This window comes from Eublepharis macularius, chromosome 3 (assembly GCF_028583425.1).
Source record: "Eublepharis macularius isolate TG4126 chromosome 3, MPM_Emac_v1.0, whole genome shotgun sequence".
NCBI classification, from domain to species: Eukaryota; Metazoa; Chordata; class Lepidosauria; order Squamata; family Eublepharidae; genus Eublepharis; species Eublepharis macularius.
Window position 1 is genome coordinate 173,483,305 of NC_072792.1, and position 18,071 is coordinate 173,501,375.

The 18,071-nt window shown below is 42.7% G+C and overlaps 1 protein-coding gene across 6 annotated transcripts in view; it reads left to right on the forward strand.

Annotated features, from left to right (window-relative positions):
* Positions 1-18,071, forward strand: part of PICALM (phosphatidylinositol binding clathrin assembly protein) — a 71,101-nt gene that overhangs the window by 19,143 nt on the left and 33,887 nt on the right. For all 6 annotated transcript variants that reach the window (XM_054974652.1, XM_054974653.1, XM_054974654.1 and 3 more), the window contains exons 2-5: positions 10,795-10,937; positions 15,399-15,474; positions 16,096-16,198; positions 17,941-18,034. In XM_054974652.1, the coding sequence (XP_054830627.1) occupies positions 10,795-10,937; positions 15,399-15,474; positions 16,096-16,198; positions 17,941-18,034 (416 nt within the window). The remainder of the gene's footprint in view (positions 1-10,794; positions 10,938-15,398; positions 15,475-16,095; positions 16,199-17,940; positions 18,035-18,071) is intronic.

The window sequence follows — 18,071 nt, forward strand, 5'->3', positions numbered from 1 at the left end:
CAGGGATCCCCACTGAGTAGGGGGATTGCCCTCAGAGAGCATCTGTAATGGCAAGGAGAAGGAAGAATTCCTTCAGATGTGGAGGAGGAGGAAATATCCCTGCCAGAACAGTCAGCCCAGCTGTCTGAATCTGAGGTCTACCAGTATTTACTACCTAGACATTCTCAGCCTTAGGGCTGCAAGAATTACCCTCGGGGGAGGTGGACTCTTAGACAGGGAATACTAATCCAGACCACAGGAAAACAAGAGTCTCTTCCTAGGGAAGGTTCCCCAGAAAAGGTCCTCCCATTTTCAGAATATTTTAGGAGACAGCTCAAGGCTGAGTGGTCTAAACCATCAGCCAATAAGCAGTTCCCTAATGTAGTCCAAAAAAACCCAACCCTGCACTCACTAACTTTCTTTGCTATGAGATGTTGCCGGCACCTGCGATTGACACTCCAGTGGCTACACTTCAGTCATCTGGGCTCTTGGATGAGCAAGGATCAGTCAGAGACATCTTAGACAAGGAGAGAGAGGTCATGCTGAAGAAAGCTCACGAGGCTATGGCCATGACTATAAAGGCTGCAGCCATTGCCTTCAGAGCATCAGGAGTATGGATCAGAAAACTGATCCCACTTCTCCCGTACAACAGTAGATGCCCCCCTTGAAGGGGCAAACAGAATTTTAAAGGCCAATACCTTCAAGGCAGACACCATCCTGGATGCAGTTACTTTTTCTTCCAGGACTATGGTCTCGGCAGCAGTAACAAGTAGGCACCCTTGACTAAGAGCTTGGCCAGCAGTTTTACACTCTAAAAATATCATCCTGGCTTACCACTTTCAGAGAGACAAACTATTTGGGGATACCCTGGGAAAGATCTGGGTTGAGACCCAGGACAAAAGAAAGTGTTACTAAAAAACACTCAATCTGAGAGGTGATCCCTTGGCGCCAAGAGTGTTCACAAAGCTCCTGATCAGCCCCATTGTATATCTTAGAGAGAGTGGTATTCATGTTCATTTGTACCCAGACGATCTGATCAGATCACGTTCAAAAGAAAAATCTCACCACGACACTCAGTTCACCATTTAGTTCCTACAAGCTGGAACACCTGGGTATGATAATCAAAAGAGTGTTGTCTATCCCTCACCAAAGAAGAGGTCAGGAGGACCAAACAGCTGGCCAAGACTGTCATCAGAGTGAAAATCACTTCTCACCACACTACCCAAACTGATGGGTTTGCTAGCGGCCAGCAACAAGGCAATACCTTGTGGTCGTCTACATGCAAGACCGCTTCAGACCTTTCTCAGATCTTATTAACAACAGATCATGGAGAAGACAGATCTTCCCATTCAGGTACCAATTCAGATCAAAAGATCCACGACCCCTTGAGAACAACAAATACAGATGCAAGCATCACAGATTAGGCACGTCTTCCTATCAGTGTCTTGGAAATGTGAGCGATTTGTCTGGCCGTATTCCAGTTCAGAGATCACATAGTGAACTCACACATCCTGATCTGTATGGACACGGTCGCAGACAAGACATATGTAAACAAGCAGGGGGGATACAAGACCTCGAGGTGGCACAAGGAGGCGACAGGGATACTTACGTGGGAGGAAGGTCACCTAGTCTCGAGCAAAGGCATATCCAGTGTCCAAGCAGACTGGCTGAGCAGGTAGACCATTCAGCAAGTGGAATAGTCCCTTAAGAAAGAACTCATCTAATGGATAACATCGCACTTTGCAACACCTTTCATGGACCTGTTTGTATCCCAACACAACCATCAACTACCAAGGTACATAATAAGGTTTGTTCCACTCACAAGCAGATGCCCTGACATTGCAGTGGTCATTAGGCCTCCACTACGCATTACTATCTTTACCAGTAATACCCAAACTTTTGAAAAGGATCAAGTAACAGGGAGCAAAGTGCTAGTGATTGCCTCTTGGTGGCTCTGCAGACTGTGCTTTTCCACACTCCAACAGATGGTGATATCTCCACCCCTCATCCTACCAACCTCTCCGGTCACATTACGGCAGGGAATGATTTGGCACTCTCATTTAGACTCGCTCTGCTTAACTGTGTGGAAATAGAAAGGAAAATCTTCCTAAAATAGGGATATTCCGGACAGGTGGCCCACACTCTCCTAACATCCAGAAAACAGTTCACAGTCAGAATTTTCTATTCCTCTTGGAAAACCCTCATGGCATTTTACACAGCCCTGACCAAACATCAATTTGGAGTGGTCAAGGATGTTCCCCTGAGAAGGCTGAGCATGAAGACTATCTTCATTATTGTGGTCACATCTGCCAGAAGAATCTCAGACCTAAGTGCACCACCAGTCAGACCTGAATTCTGTATCTTTCACAATGATAAGGTGATACTTCATACTGTCCCCACCTTTCTTCCAAAAGTCTATTCCAAATTCCATAGGTTGCAAGAGATAAGGCTACCATATTTCTACCTGTATCCTAAATATACTAGGGAGAGGCTTTGACACAATCTAGATGTCAGAAGGAAGCTCAAGTCCTATCTGCCCCAAACAGCACAAATCAGAAAGTTGGATTTACTGTTCATCTCTATATCTCCCCTATTTGGGGAAGAAAATGCCTTCAACAGCCATAGGTGCCAATAACAAAACATACATTATCGAAGCTCACAAAGCTCTCATCGTAGAGGTTCCTAAGGGAATAACAGCTCACTCTGAGGCGCGCTGCTACCAATGCAGCACTACAGAGGAACACTTCTGTGGAAGAAGTCTGCAAGGCAGCAACATGGTCGTCGATCTCGACCTTGGTGGGATGCTACAAATTAAATCTATATTCTGTGGATACCACCTGTGGTAGAAAAGTACTGCAGCGCATGATCTTGGACAAAGACCACATCCCACCCAGAAAGTAGAAACTGCTTTGGAAGCGCCCAAGATGTCCTCCACCTCAGAGGGAGAACGGACCTTTGGACACTTACCATGAAGGGTCCTTCTCCTCTGAGGAAAGGAGGACATCTTGCCCTCCCTGGATCTTCGTCCTCCTCTACTCTGCTGCCTCATTCTTCTACCTCCTCCGGGTTATGCTTTATTTACAGTACACGTTAACACAACAGGAGTTTTTTCTCTCAGTATTGACAGTTGCTGAATGATAAATTCAATGTTACTACTTTGTGGAGTCACCTGAACTGAAGAGAGAGGGTGTCCCACATGCCAGACAGGAAGAGGAAGAAAATTAGTTCCTGCCTCCCTGATTGGATGGTGGGAATCACCCAAGACGTCCTCCTTTCCTCAGAGGAGAAGGACCCTTCACGGTAAGTGTCCAAAGGTCCGTTCTAATCTCTTCGTTAAAAAGCAGCTGGATTCCTGCTCCTTTCATACCACAGTAGTGTGCAAAGATCAGATAGTCATTTAAATTCCTACTCTGAGTAGCCAGTTATTTGTCCATTGATTGTCATTGTGATATTGTGGTATGGTCAGTGGAACATAAGTGGATATGGCATGATGTCCTTGGGAGAATCCCTTTCAAGTTGCCTTCTTCTCAGTGGACACAAAGGTTGCCACAGCAGAATAATTAAACCCATAGTATTCTGGTTAACCTCAGCCAAATGCAGGATAACTACTATTGTTGCTTTACCTTGTACCAAACAAAACCGAGCATATAGTCTTCAACTCATCATTTAAATCATCATTTTAAAGAATGCTTGTTCTGCTTTAAGTGATAGGTATTCAGCCTTGGACATTCCTAAATTCTTGTTAGAATTTTGAGCATCTTAATTTATATTTATTTCTAGTTCTTAAGCATGTTTTGTCACCCTACTATAATGCTTCCCAGGCTTCCCAGTGATACGGGTCATATCTTATAACCTAGGGCAGACATAAAAATTATGTTACAGCAAGTGTCATGTGTTCCTAGTACTGGAAACAGAAAGGTGTTCAGGCATGAGTATACATTTCCACTCATGGTGTCTTACGGCACCGCATAGCTTCCATTGAAATCAGTTGAAAGGTTGAACTAATATGGAGACATTGGAGTAACTTTATGAATACACTTACATGCAGGTGCCTTATACTGAATCAGACCATTGGTCCATCAAAGCCCGTATTATCCATTCAGACTGGCAGTGGCTCTCCAGTAGTGGCCTTTCACATCGCCTACCACCTGATCCTTTTAACTGGAGATGCTTGCAATTGAACCTGGTACCATCTGCATGTCCAGCAGGTGCTCTTCCACTGAGCCATGCCCCTTCCCTGAATGTTGTAGCATGGGGGGAATAGGTGTTCCTACAGTTATGAGCGACTAAGAGCATGAAGGACTTTCTTTGTATGTGATAGCTAATACTCTGAATTGTGGCCTGTTGGGCAACCCATGGAGTGACTGCAGAATGGGAGAAATATGTATGTTCTGCCTAGCTCTTGATAATAACTGAGCGTTCTGTACCTGGTGGAGTCTTGGAGTTGACTTGAGGGGAGACCTATGTAGAGTACACTGCACTAGTCTAGTCTCAGTCTTACTGTGGCGTAGATCCTTGTTATGTACATGTTCTCTTCAATCCAAAACTAATCTCATACTTGGTAAAATAAACCCATACAGATTTTTGAAGGTACCCTTTCATTTCTTGTTGCGTTTATATTTCTGAAATATTCCTGCCCCTTCTTTGGAGAAGCTGAGGGCAATTATTTAATATTATCATTCCTTACTATGTTGAACTGAGCATGTGGCTGTCCCGAGGTCATCATCCAGGGAGTTTTATGGCTGAGCAGAAGTTTGAAACCACGTCTCCTTGGTCAAAGTCTAACCCATTACACAACACTTAACTCCTGTCTGGAAGCTACAAGGAAATCCTTTTCCACCAAACTTATATTATCACATTTTTTTGCCAGAGTTAAAAAATAAGCCAGGAGTTTTGTGAAAGGCTTTTAGGGAAATGTTGTTGAAAAAACCCATTGCTTCTCTGAACTAATTAACTTCTCTTAAGAGGCGCATGAAAATGAAATCCGGCCCTCAAGTCAGAGTTAACTTTTGGTGACCTCTGGTGGGGTTTTCATGGCAAGAAACTAACAAGAGGTGGTTTGTCATTGCCTCCCTCGCAACTCTGGTCTTCACTGGAGGTCTCACATCCAATTACTAACCAAATCTGACCCTGTTTAGCTTCTGAGATCTGATGAGATCAGGCTCTCCTGGCCTATTCAGGTCAGGGCTAGGAGAGCCATGCATTTAGCTAAATAGTTTTGGAGTGGCATAGCTAGCTAATGGAAATATATTTGATAAGAGTAATGTTGGGATGTCGTAGTATGTGTGCCTGAACTGCTTTTGAAAGCTGCTCTTGAGGCTGTTTTCTTCACCTGGGAGAGAGGCACATTGCCAGCAGTAAGCTGGCTGGTGAGCTGTAATCTGCACTCTAGGGGAACTTAGAGTTGTTCGTGTGCCCTGTCTTTCATGACACAGTCTGTGGCTAACACATTTCAATCATCAGTGCTGCCTGTTGGTACCTGTCAAAATAAATTGCTGAAGTTGCTGTAAAGATTGAATGAGGGCAGGAGGGGGCTTTCACTTCTTCCAGGAAGTTCCCTGCTCAGCCTGCCTGGGAAATATGGATTAGAGCACGTTATACTTAGGGATACACATGTATTCTAGTGAACTCTGTGAACTTTACTGTAGTTTTTTTCTAGCATGCTGTACAGGTGTTCTTTCATCTTTGCCAGCCAATTAAAAATACTGAACAGTATCAGATAAATGTTCTCTAATTGTTAAAATGGACCAGTGATTATCTGCTCACTTTTTTCTGTCATCTTTACTGATTTATCTCACTTATCTTGCAGCTGGACATAGTGTCGCTTTTTGGCTTGGTAGAATGTCACATGATTGAAAATATAATTAATTAAATCTCAAACCAGTCATAGTTTATGCTGTCACATGAAAAAGATCTTAAGATTTCTGCATAAGATAACATATAAAAGTGCTACTCCAGATAGCAGATCTGAAAGAAATGTCATGAAGATCTAGGTGAGAAACTTACTTTTGTAACGTGCGTTATGGGAACTTCATTGCATTTCATAGTAAATCTGATTGATTTAAACTTAGATTTAGTTGAGAAATCTTAGAAGACTACATTCTTGTTGCCTTTTTCTGTTCTATCGTTGTAGGTTTTATCTTAATAAACATTTATATTTTGATGGCTTTTCTTTATTAAAAAGACTAGAGTTTATTTTAATAAAACTCAAACTCTTAAGAAGAGTCTGTGTCTTGGTGGGGAGAGTACCGTAAGAAGAACCCTATAAATTGTTTTGTACTGACAGTTTCTCTAAAAGGAGCAAAAGCTATTTTTCAGGTCTCACTTCAAGGTCTAAACGCAGCTCTGAATATAAGATAAAATCTTTAATCTGCACAGTTGGAAGCCTTGATGAGATGTGGATAAGCACTCCGTTACAAGCCCTTGTCTAGAAACAGGGTATTGGAAAGGCAGTGCAAGGCATGTGCAAAAGAGCAATAAAAAGCCTGTGGCTCAAAGTTTATGGTAAAAGAAAAAAGGTCCTGTTAGAGTAACAAAATATTTTGAGCTTTGCATAAACATAGTGCTTTTGCAGACATCTCTATCCCTGTTTTTGAAGAGGTGGAATCTGCTGGGTGTTGTGCTGTTGCTGCCCTTCGGACAGTTGCATCCCTTAGAATACTTGTCATGCTGATACCTTTCACAGAGGTGTGGTTGTATCCAGACTCTCTTTTTAAAAAAATCAGGGTGGAACCAAATGAATAGGGTCCATAAGTACAGAGGGCCAGATGGAAAGGCAGCAGGAGGCTGATAAGGATGCTCAGATATACTGGTCTTTGTTCATTGTTAATATAAGTGTAATTATATGGCTGTCCATACTCTGCAATTGCAAGCTCTGCAGTTCAAACCAGTTGTCGAATTTAAAATGTGTATTGTTTCTTTGTGCGTTTCTGCTGCTAGCCTTGATGGGTTGATACGGCGTGTTGAACTACAGCCCCCAATGCCTGGCTCTTGGATATCCAGTCTCCTTTGGCTCTCGTGTGGTTCTCTTTCCCTCTTCTCTCCTCCCACCCCATTTGGTATCTCTGGCATATGTTCCTACCAGTTTCTCTTTGTAAAGCCATAGAGACTAGAAATATACTCTTAAACTGAAGTGAAGATTTTATTTTGAATGTAGGATCTGGTGTTCTCCCTGGTCAACAACTAGCCTGGTGGGGTGACTTAATGGGAGGTTGCCCACCCTTCACCCTAACTTCTCAGAATGATCTGCCAACAAACTCCCTTGCACACGTGCATCTCTCCATTCACTCTGTTCTCCAGGGCTGGAATTGGCCTTAGGGCCCCCAGTTGCTGAACACCTGTTGGGTGATAGTGTTGATCCTAGCTGTCTCTGTAGTGATTTTTAAACTGAGATGTAGCATAGTGGTTAGTGTGCTGGAGACATGGGTTCCATTCCCTACTTGGCCATGAAACTGTGAGTCTCTCTACACTAGACATCTTACATGAGGGCGCTCAAGTGTAGGAAGATGCAATGTTAGCCTGGAAGTGTAGTTTAAAAAGGCAGAGCCAAAGGCCCTGTCAGTTTCACCTCTCTACACCAGGGTAGTTTAAAAAGACAGAGCTGGAGATCACTCCTCAGAGGGTTTATTAATTTCATCTCCAGAAGGGAAGGTGAAGTTGACTGCGCCTTCCTGGACATGAAGATGAAATTAACAAACCTCTGAGGAGCAATCTCCACTGGCTATCTTTTAAAACAACGCTTCCTGACTAACGTTGCATCTCCCTACACTTGAGTGTCATCATGTAAGATGTCTCGTGTAGAGAGCGATTGAATGGACAATTTTCGGCCTGTTGCTCATTGGAAGGATAAAATGGAGGAGGGGGGTGGTATCTGTGTCTACTATCCTGAGGCCCTTGGAGGAAATATAGATTAAAAACATGATATAGTCTTGTGATCTGCCCTATGGATTCAGTTGGTGGGAACTTCTTTACCTTTCACATTTGGCTTAAAATGTTCCCAAGTACCTTACATTGATCTTATTAGATGATGGTCAAATGCATTTCTTATTTCCTTTGAAACTGAAAACTGGATATACCTACCAAATGCTGATTTGAAGGCTTTTCAAGGAGTTAAAAGCAGTCCTAGCGTTTCTGTGTCTTGAACGGTTAACTTGAGTTCATAAGAACTATTTAAAGAATGTGTTGACATGGGGCTGCACCTCAACATTTCATCATGTCAAGTTTCCCTCCCTTTTTTTCTGTAATATTCAAATAAACTTGTTTATGTTGTGATATTACACATGGGAGGGTGGGGTCAGGGAATTACACACCATTGGCTTGCTTCAGCAGCTTTAACATTACGGAATAGAGGGGTGGAATGACACACAGATGCCACCTCATACAACCCTGTGGTGAGCATAGGTGTGTGGTTCTTCCCTGATTCTCGGTGTGTGGGTCTAGAGCACTGCAGGTTTTCTTTATGTCCAGTTTAAACAGAAGTAGAACCCTTGCTTTCTCAGCATGTGCGGAAGCCCCAGATATATGAGTTTTTTTTAATTGCTGCTGGTGGTATTACCTTTTGAGCTCCTGAAAAGCGACTTGCTTGAAACGGTCTAAAGGTGAGGAGGGCACATGCGTTAACTTCCTTTCTAGAGACTGGTAAACGGGAGTTTTCAAAACAGTGCAGTGATTGGATATGAATGGGAACATTGTACGGAGCTGCAGTGAAAACACAGAAAAATATGCAGACACCAGGCACAAAACGAATGGCTTTGGCTTGCATGTCTTCGGCCTTTGTAGGTGCGAATGATGTAAACCTCGTAGCTGTGAATTACAACGTTTAAGCCAAAAGGCTTCAAATTACCTCTCTATTTTTACAAATTTTCATATTATTAAGGCTGCACAGAAGTGAAGCTCTGTGTATGGCTAAGACTTGAAACTCCTTGCTTTTTAACTTCTTGAAACAATATTTACATAATAGCACATTTAAAAAAATACAATTGAACAGTGGTTGGATATCTTCCAAGTCATTTGGTCATGAAAGTGGAAGACAGGAAACTATTTGGGCTGGTTAAGGAAACGCTGAATACCTTTCCAGTGAGCTTTTTTGAAGATTCATTCCTAAGACTGCATTTACTGAAGTTGTATAATGCTGAAACCTAAGGATGACTTCCACATTTCTATAGACCAATTGCTGTTAGCTTGTCCCCCCCCCCCCCGCCCCCACCTCTTCCTGGGCTCTATAATACTAAAACCATTAAACGAAAGCTTGGCAGTACAGTTAGCTTAAATGGCTGTAATGCTGCTTTAACATTCCTAATCTGCTAAATCGCTTAAGTATTTCTGTGGCTGCCAAGCACCAAGTCTCTAACTTTGCAGAAAATCTTATTGTAGTAGAGTCTGATTCTTGCTAGTGGACAAATGCTTTAACTGACTTTTTTCCTTGATTCTGCTTATGAGGATCACCATTTGTCGGCTCCAAGACAAATGGCTGGGCTTGAGCCACTGTGTACACATTAGGCCAGCGTTATCGTTCAGAACGCCAGTATCATATTGTTCCTAGAGATCCTTCATCTGTCAGGAGCAGCATTTTGGGGAGCATTTGGGCTACAGTGGGAGAGGTGAGGCAGGAAGGTCCGTTGAAACACACTGGTAGATCCAAGGCAATGTCTGAACAGAACTGCAGACTATCTCCTAAGAGAGCTCCTTGGGTTGAATGTGAGGATGTGAAGCTTCCTGGCTTTCTCCTCTAGCCTGTAGTCCTTTCCAACCTGAAAAAGTTTATTCCTGTGATCACAAACCCCATGTATAATAATAGCCTTGAGTATCAGAAGGCTGCACTAGAGAGGGAGATGAAATAGCTCCCTTCTTCCTCTTCTGTCACCATTGCTGTGCTCACAGAAGAGGCAGGAGGGTGCAATTTTGCTCCGTCTCCACTGCAACTTCCCAATCTACCTGGGTGTTATTTCATGTGGGTCCTTTGTCCCCAGGAATAATCCTTTTCAGGTTTGGAAAAGAGTGCGCAGAGGGGGCAGAGGAAGTCAGGAAGATCAGTGGCCATTCATGCTGTATTGTTTAGAATAATATTTTTCTGGTGAAGACCTGGTAGGATAGTAGATATAGGCTGGGATCCAGTGATGCACAAGGGGAAATGTAACTCAACTGAATGCAGTTCTTTTTGCACAAGATCTTGTGCAACACCTAGCACTTTCCTCCCTTTATAGCGCCCAGAAATGGCCTTTACAGTGTCTTTTACAAGCAGAAAAGTGGTTTTGTGTACAGTGCGTTTAACGAAATACAATAGGGTTTTGTTAGGCTTTTTCACCCTTCCGCTTGCACAAGAACCCAATTGTGCACAAAAATCATTGAATCCAAACCACTTGGTTCATATCTTCTTTCTTACATGCTGCTGTACCTAAAAAAATCTGATGTTGGTTGCACTAGTACCTTGTAATGCTGTTACCAAAGCAGCTATCATAAAATAATTTCTTTTGGTTTTTGAGAGTATTCTCAGACTTGCTAGATATGATACAGTGCGTGCTTATTTCCATTGGTGGTCTTCCACCAATGTTGTGTATCTTGAGGTCAGTCCAACTACAGCTGGTGCAGAATGATGCCGTGCACTTCTCTGAGCCTCACAACTCACTGGCAAGAGCTATGACTTGCTTTTGAGCCGTGATGCATGGTTTGGGAATCCCTGCCCAAATTGCACAATCCATTGGCAGTAAATAGAAAAAGCAGGCAATAAGACATTCCCCCCTCTTCTCCCATCCCTGCTGCTTATCAAATGGAATAGCACTTTTAAAAAATACCAATAAACCTTCTTTTATATTGCAGATTTAATACAGTGCACAAATGAGATGAACGTGAATATCCCGCAGTTGGCAGATAGCTTGTTTGAAAGGACAACAAACAGTAGCTGGGTGGTGGTATTCAAGTCACTCATCACAACTCACCATCTAATGGTGTACGGCAATGAGGTAATTCTGATGCTGCAAACCAAAATTGCAAGTGTGAATGACTTACTCGGGTTGACCTGTGAGAATGAATGGGGTCTGAAGAGGGAGGGCTTTCTGCATATTCCTTAGCAAAACAAAGTGTAGCAGTATAAAAAATTAAATAAAGACAACTTAAATGTCAGAAATGCTGGTGTGGGTTGGTGTAAAAATGTTGGTTATTAAAGTCTCGGAAGTGAACAATCATCCTGGCCTGTGCTATTTTTAATTAGTTCTATTCTCACAAAGATGGGAAAGACGGCAATACCAGGTGAGACTTCAGAAACAATGGTTTCTGTGTGAAGAGATGTAGCCTGAAATAGATCACAGGTAAAATTGCTTTATATGGTAATTAAGTGAGCCCAGAAAACCGTGCAGGCGAGAAATGTAATGCTTTCTGCCACAGAATAAGGACACCCTATTCCTGCCGGTATGTAATAGGCAAGGCGTATTTCCCTGGTCCTCTAAATCTAAAATGAAACAAATCACTTAGCAGCTGTTTTTTGTTTTCTTTTGTATTATAATTTATTTATTTAATTTAGAAAAATTGTACATAGCCTCTCTAGGTGGGTCACAACTAAAACAAAACCAAGTGAGTAAAAGCAAATCACGCCAATTATAAAAAATCAGTAGAACAAGCAAAGCTTAAAAAAATAACAAGAAGCCAGGGCCTGAAGTGGCCCTGTACAGAGTTGGGCCTCTGGCCAGAGTACCCTTGGTATTTCCCACTCTGATCAGGGTAGTGCCTACCAGGGTCTTTGAAGAAGTCTTCCTACCCATACCTGAGATGCTTTTTTAAAGGGAACATGTCATAGATGGTAGCAGTAACCTTATGTAAGATATGTGACTTTCTTTGGCCTCCCCTTAGGTGAGAGTGTTGAGTGACGCTGATGCTGTGATTGGAAAAGTAAAGATGGCTCTGAAATCCTGCTCATTGGGCAGAAATTCCCTGTGTGGAGCAGACTTGTCCTTTAAAGTTGTCCTGGGAGACCTAAAAAATTTAGCACATATTGTTTGAGAGCCAAACCGGCAAAATATCTTGGTGATAAACCATCTTAAAAGACTTTGGGTTTCATCTCCCTGCCTTAAGCCACACGTGGGTGCGTTTCTTTCTTTTATTAGATTTTTAGTCTGCTCTTCCTGCAGTGGAGAACATGTTTAGATAGCATAAATTCGTAACCTATACAATATAAAGAATTCCATGCCCCCATGTGAAGTGGCAACCTGTAATTTTTCAAGTTGGTGCCATTTGTAATTTTTTCTGAGGGGCTAATTAGACTTGTGACCCACAGTGGTGCCTTCCCAGCAGCCCTGCTTTCCGCTGTGATTTTCTGGTGATTCGCTTATTACCATTATGGGTGCGGTCGTTCTTGGAAGAAAGGGGGAAGTTCCCTTTATCTCCTGGTATGACGCTGTTAATGCTGCCTACAGATGTCACAGCAGTTTGCTTCCTGCGAGGAGGGAATGCATCTGGAGAACACTATTGTCCTCTCCCCTCTGTTTACTTTACCTTCCAGGATCTGCTTAGAACAATCCCTCGCCTTGTGTTCTGCTATTACAGAAGTCCCCTTTATACTGTTCATCTTTTCTCTTTTTTTGGCTTTGAGGGTTGGATCAATGTAGCAAAAGGAAGTTGTGGCTGCCCAAGTCTGAGGAATGAATGGGTCTGATGTGAGTCATCTGAAGTGTCACTTCCCACATGCTTAAATTGTTGACTGTTTGGCTAAGTGTCTAAAGTGGCCAGCCTTTAATGCTTATAATCCTATTCATTGTTCTGAGTAGGCAGATGAATTGATCTAGCCTTATTTGAAAAGGCATTCAAAGTGTTTTTAAAATGCCTTCTGGTTTTTCAGACTTCCCATCCAGTCTTTGGTAAGCTTTGCAAATAGTGTGTGGGCTAGCAAACTGTCTTCTGATATTCATATTTAAAAAACAGTTTGCTAGCCTAGGTAGCTCTTATAAAAGGGTGTGTATGTAGGGAGTAACTTCAGGCCAGTGTCACAATTCTGGTTAACTTGCCAAACCTTTAATTTTTGTACTGTCACTCCCATTCCAGTATCCTAACTGCTCTCAGACAGTTTATATTTAACTGATCAGCTGAGCCATCAGGATTTTTTAACCTGAAAATGACTTGAGTGTTTTCCCATAGGCCTAGCAAGAGAGTCTAACACATACATGACAGATGTTCTAATCTCATGACTGCCTGCCATCCCAGCCTCATCCTCCAACGTGAGGCTCTAAGTGGGTAGAAAGGCGCCTGCAGGTATTCCAGGTGCTGGTTGTACCATGCTAACCCCTTTCCAGGTTACGGAGGATAAGTTAAAGGGTTCTGCAAATAATTGTATGGTACGCCGTACTTCAATTCAGGTGTCATGTCAGACCACAACTTGAGCCCCATCTGTGGTTCAGAAACAGAACTGTGATTTGAGCTCCCAAAAATGAACCAGGCAAACCCTGACTTAGAGCTGCTTCCCCGCTTTTGTGTTCTGTCCTCTCCGTGCTCTGCTTCCTAAGCTCATCTTCACAGTGCAGCAGACTCCCAGAAACACAGCAATAACTCTAGCTGTGGCTTGTCAGTTCAGATACCATGCCAGGTTAAGTTTCCTTGATCACAGCGTGGGTGATGTCTGCAGTGAATCCATGTTGTACTTTGGAATCTCCTCTTCCTCCATGGCCTTTCTTGAGGGCTTTCAGTCTCACTGTGTCCTCCTTCCTTGAGAGAACTCTGCTCCATTTACAAGTTGATCTGAGACTGCAGAACATGCTGTGGTGTTGGTAAGGACTGCTGGGAGGGAGCACAGACCTGTTCCCACGGTGGCCTACTTGTTAAGGGAAGTACCAGCTTGGCCTCCACCCCACAGAACTTGCTTCCCTTCTCCCTTTCAGAACTCTGCTCCAGTTCCCTGAAATCACAGAAAAGAGCTAAGGACTTTTGGTCACTAGTCAGAGGAGTAAAAGCTGGGGTGGGCTGGTTAAATCCTGGTGGGCTGCTGTTGTGGAGGGCACCTGTTCTAGAGTTCCCCCCTGCCCTGCAGCAGGGCCGGCAAGGCGTAGCAGCAGCTCTCTGGCATTTTGTTAGTGAGGGTGTCGTGTTGGCAGGAGGGAGCTGGAAACCTTTTCCTGGGCTGATTTGGCTTCCCAGTTCACCCCAGAGTTGGCCATAGGAGAGTTCCACTGTGTTCATCTAAGCAAGACTGCCGGCTCTGCCTGGCTGAACTGTGATATACATTCTGCCAAACTGATCTTCCTCTGCCATCTTACCAATGGCATGTCTTGTCTTTCTGTATTGTAAGTTATTTTTAGGACACTTCTATGCCACCTGTCTATTTATTTATGTCATTTATAGTCCACCTTTCTCACTGAGACTCAAGGTGGATTACATAGTGTGAGATTAGTACAATCAGTAGCAAGGACAAGGGCAGGCATTTCCATACAGTGTCAAGGACGTTTCGTAAACAACATCATAGGGTAAAGAGAGAGAAGTTTACAAAGATATAGCATGAGCAAGGATCCAATACAGAGTTGAAGAATTGCTGAAACACAACATAATCAATTCTAAGACTGCCACTAGACAACAGGATGGCATGGTCTACTGTGTCTTAAGGGAACTTGCTGAAAGCAGCTGAGAAAATACAACATAATAAAAACATAAACCATCATAAGACATTAATTAAAACCAGGCATTAAAAATTTAACCCATCTGCAGTATAAACAGCAGCTTAAAACGAGTTTTTAATATTTCTCCGGCTAAAACTAGATTATGAAGTGATGTTAAAAAAAATATCAATCTCTTAATTAAAAGTGTGGGTCAGCAGTGGAGGGGCCGTAGCCCAATAGTAATGCATCTACTTGGCATGCTGGAGGATCCAGTCCCCAAAATAGCCAGTGACAAGAATTAAGTCCTAGGTTATGTGAAAGACCTCAACATGAGACCCTGGAGGGTAGCTTCTAGTCTTGAGTAGACAATACTCACCTTGATGAACCAGTGATAGGATTCAGTATAAGGCAGCTTCACGTGCAACAGAAACATCTTGGCCTGATGCTAAAAGAGAGTAGTGTAGGTGCCAAGCAAGACACCGGCTCTGTAAAAGCCCAGTTTCTGGTTTCCAGTCCTCTTACCTCTGAAGGCAGATGTGCAGAGAGCTGGGCTTGTGGGAGGATCTTAACGGAGGTCTGGACAGTATAGGAGGAGGCCGTCCTTCAGGTACCTGGCGTCAAGCCAGAGAGAGCCATCTTTCTCTAATGGAAGCTGCTTTGGGATATGACTGTTGGAAAAGCAAGATATAAACATCATAAACCACTGTAAATGGAAATGGTTTGCACAGGCCATAAAGTGGCAGGTACACCTTATAGGATTCCTGACATGGTTCACTTTCCTCTCTGCCCATGGAGATGAACAAGGGCATATGTAGCTGCAGCCAAATAACTGAATCCTGTTCCTTTCAGCGTTTCATCCAGTATCTGGCTTCCAGAAACACATTGTTTAACTTGAGCAATTTCTTGGACAAAAGCGGATTGCAAGGTAAATTACTTTGGTTTATTTCAAATGGCTGTACCATCCTAGAGGGTATAACTTCGTGATTAAGTTGTTATTGCAAAAAGTACCATCCTTCTGTTAGAAATTTTTTCTAAGGCTTCTAAATCTTTGAACCATGTGATTTTGTAGAATAAGCTGTTGATTGTTTTACCCTACACTGTGTTACCCACCTTGAGTCTCAGAGAGAAAGGTGGACTACACTTGAAGGGCTAAGATTTACTACCACCCCTCCATAAAGAATGTGACAGTATTGTTTCTCCTTAGGAATGCTGGACTTCGTTGTAATGAATGCTTGAACTAACTAAAACCGTCCAGAAAGCCTGATCCAGCTCCTTTTGAGTTTACGTCTGTGCAGGGGTGGTGGCAGGAAGCAGGCGGGGAGAGGTGTGCCAGCTTTAAGTTGGGCATGATGGAACAGGAAGGCCAGACACAGTTCTTAAAGGCATTTATTATAGATGTTTTAGTGCTTTTAATTGCCTCAGAACTCTGATACTCAAGACGAGTGTAGAACTTTCTGACACAACAACGGCTGTACATAATGTAGCTTTTAATGTTTGCTCATTATAATTCATGCAAAAGTGAGTTAACTCCCCCATTTCCTTCTAGGGTATGATATGTCAACATTTATCCGGCGGTATAGCAGGTATCTGAACGAAAAAGCGGTTTCTTATAGACAAGTAGCATTTGACTTCACAAAAGTAAAAAGGGGGTAAGAGCTACGCTTAAAATCTACCTTGCTGTTTATATGTACTGTCCCTCTTGGAATTTGTGCTGCTTCATGTAAAAAAAAAAATGCATTGACCTGCACGAAGTACTTATTCCCAAGGCATCTAGGTTCTACTTTGCGGTCAGATGACTTGCTCCTCTGTTGCTTTGTGTATTTGTGTGTGTGTATGTGCACGCACGCACACACAGATACATTCAGGTTTTCTTTTAGGAAAGCAGATGCCTTGTAAGTTAACTTATTGAAGTGGTGCTGATTCACATCAGCCAGGCGTATGCTTCAAAGTGAATTATGGAGCTTTTATAAAATATGTCTTGTCAAAATGTGTGTATTTTCCAAATTCTGGGTTCCTGCGTTTTTTAAATATGCCGCTGCTTCAAGATGGGCAGCAGAGGCTTTTAAATGGACAGACTGAAGGAAGAATGTAGTCTGCTCAGATGTATCCTGATAAAGAATTTTTATGCCATGGCCTGTTTAAAGTCATGTACTGTAGGGATTCAAACACAAAGAGGTTTAAAGATACTGATGCCTATCTAGTAGCATAAGAAAAGGGGGAGATTTCTAAAAGCTTTCCTTCAGTACCAGCTGGAAAATGCTTTCAGACATTTGAAAGTTTCTCCCTTTCCGTTCCCCATCTTGATAGGGATACTGCTCGTAGTTAGAACTACCGTTGCCCTTTGTCTGATGGCAAGCTCTCTTAACCTTGGGAGTTTGTTCTTTGAACATAGTGTTGGTGTGAAGATACTACCTCAAATTCTTCTGTACGGACAAAATGGCAACTGCTGTCTGTATTAGAGTTATACACACGCAGAACAGTGGAAGACTAGCAGTCCCCCTCTATGTAGAAGTGTTTTTTTTTTAAACAGTCTGGTTGAAGCAAGAACACAGTACTACTTGTTTTATACAGACGTACTCTAGGAAATGCTTTGAGGGAAGTTAAAAGCTTTTTTTCATTACAAGGCACTTTATAATGTATCTAGGGGGCCTTGTTCACCATGAAGGCAGGATATAAAATAACAATCAGGCTTGTTTCCGGTAGAAGTATCCTGAGGTGAAATAATCCCCGTGTGACTTTCTTTAGATACAGTACTACATCTTGTGCTGGGATAAGTTTATAGATCTGACTTTATAGTTTGGTGCAGCAAAAACCGTTGAAGACACCAACAGTAACTTTGTGAAAAACATACCGGTAACCACAGATGAATTCTCACTGTTTTGTGTTTAGGTAATGGGTTTCAAAGTAGAAAAATAACTGGAAGTTATCTACTGACTTGGAAATCAGCAAATGCTTCACTAAGTTGAAAAGATCTCAGTATGTGTGTGTATTTCTCGAGTTGCTTATCTTCCTAGAAACTAGTCTGACTTTCAGTGGTGGATCTTGGAAATACAGACTTGTTTAAAGCTTCATAGAAATGGCTCAGTTTTGCAGACTAATAAGTAAATCTGTGCTGAGTAGCTCGAGTAGGCAGTGTGCCCTGTTGCTATCAAGGTCCAAATCTAGTTGTTGCCTTGAAAGCCCGTAGAAAAGGGGCTTAGATCCTTGCAAAATATGAGGACTCTCCTTTCAGCAGGACTCCTGTGATCCTGCATGCCGTGCTCTCCGTGGATGGACGCAGGCAAGGGGGCGGGACTCTGTAGGAACCTTCCATATGGCAACACAGCATTTGCAGAGCTGGCCAGTCATGTCGTTTTCCCTGATTTTGGATTCTTCTGTCTCTCCATATTAGGGCTGATGGAGTAATGAGAACAATGAACACAGAGAAACTCTTAAAAACTGTCCCCATTATACAAAACCAAATGGATGCGCTTCTTGATTTCAATGTAAGTGTTCGGTGGCGTAGCAGAACACAGCTGTAAA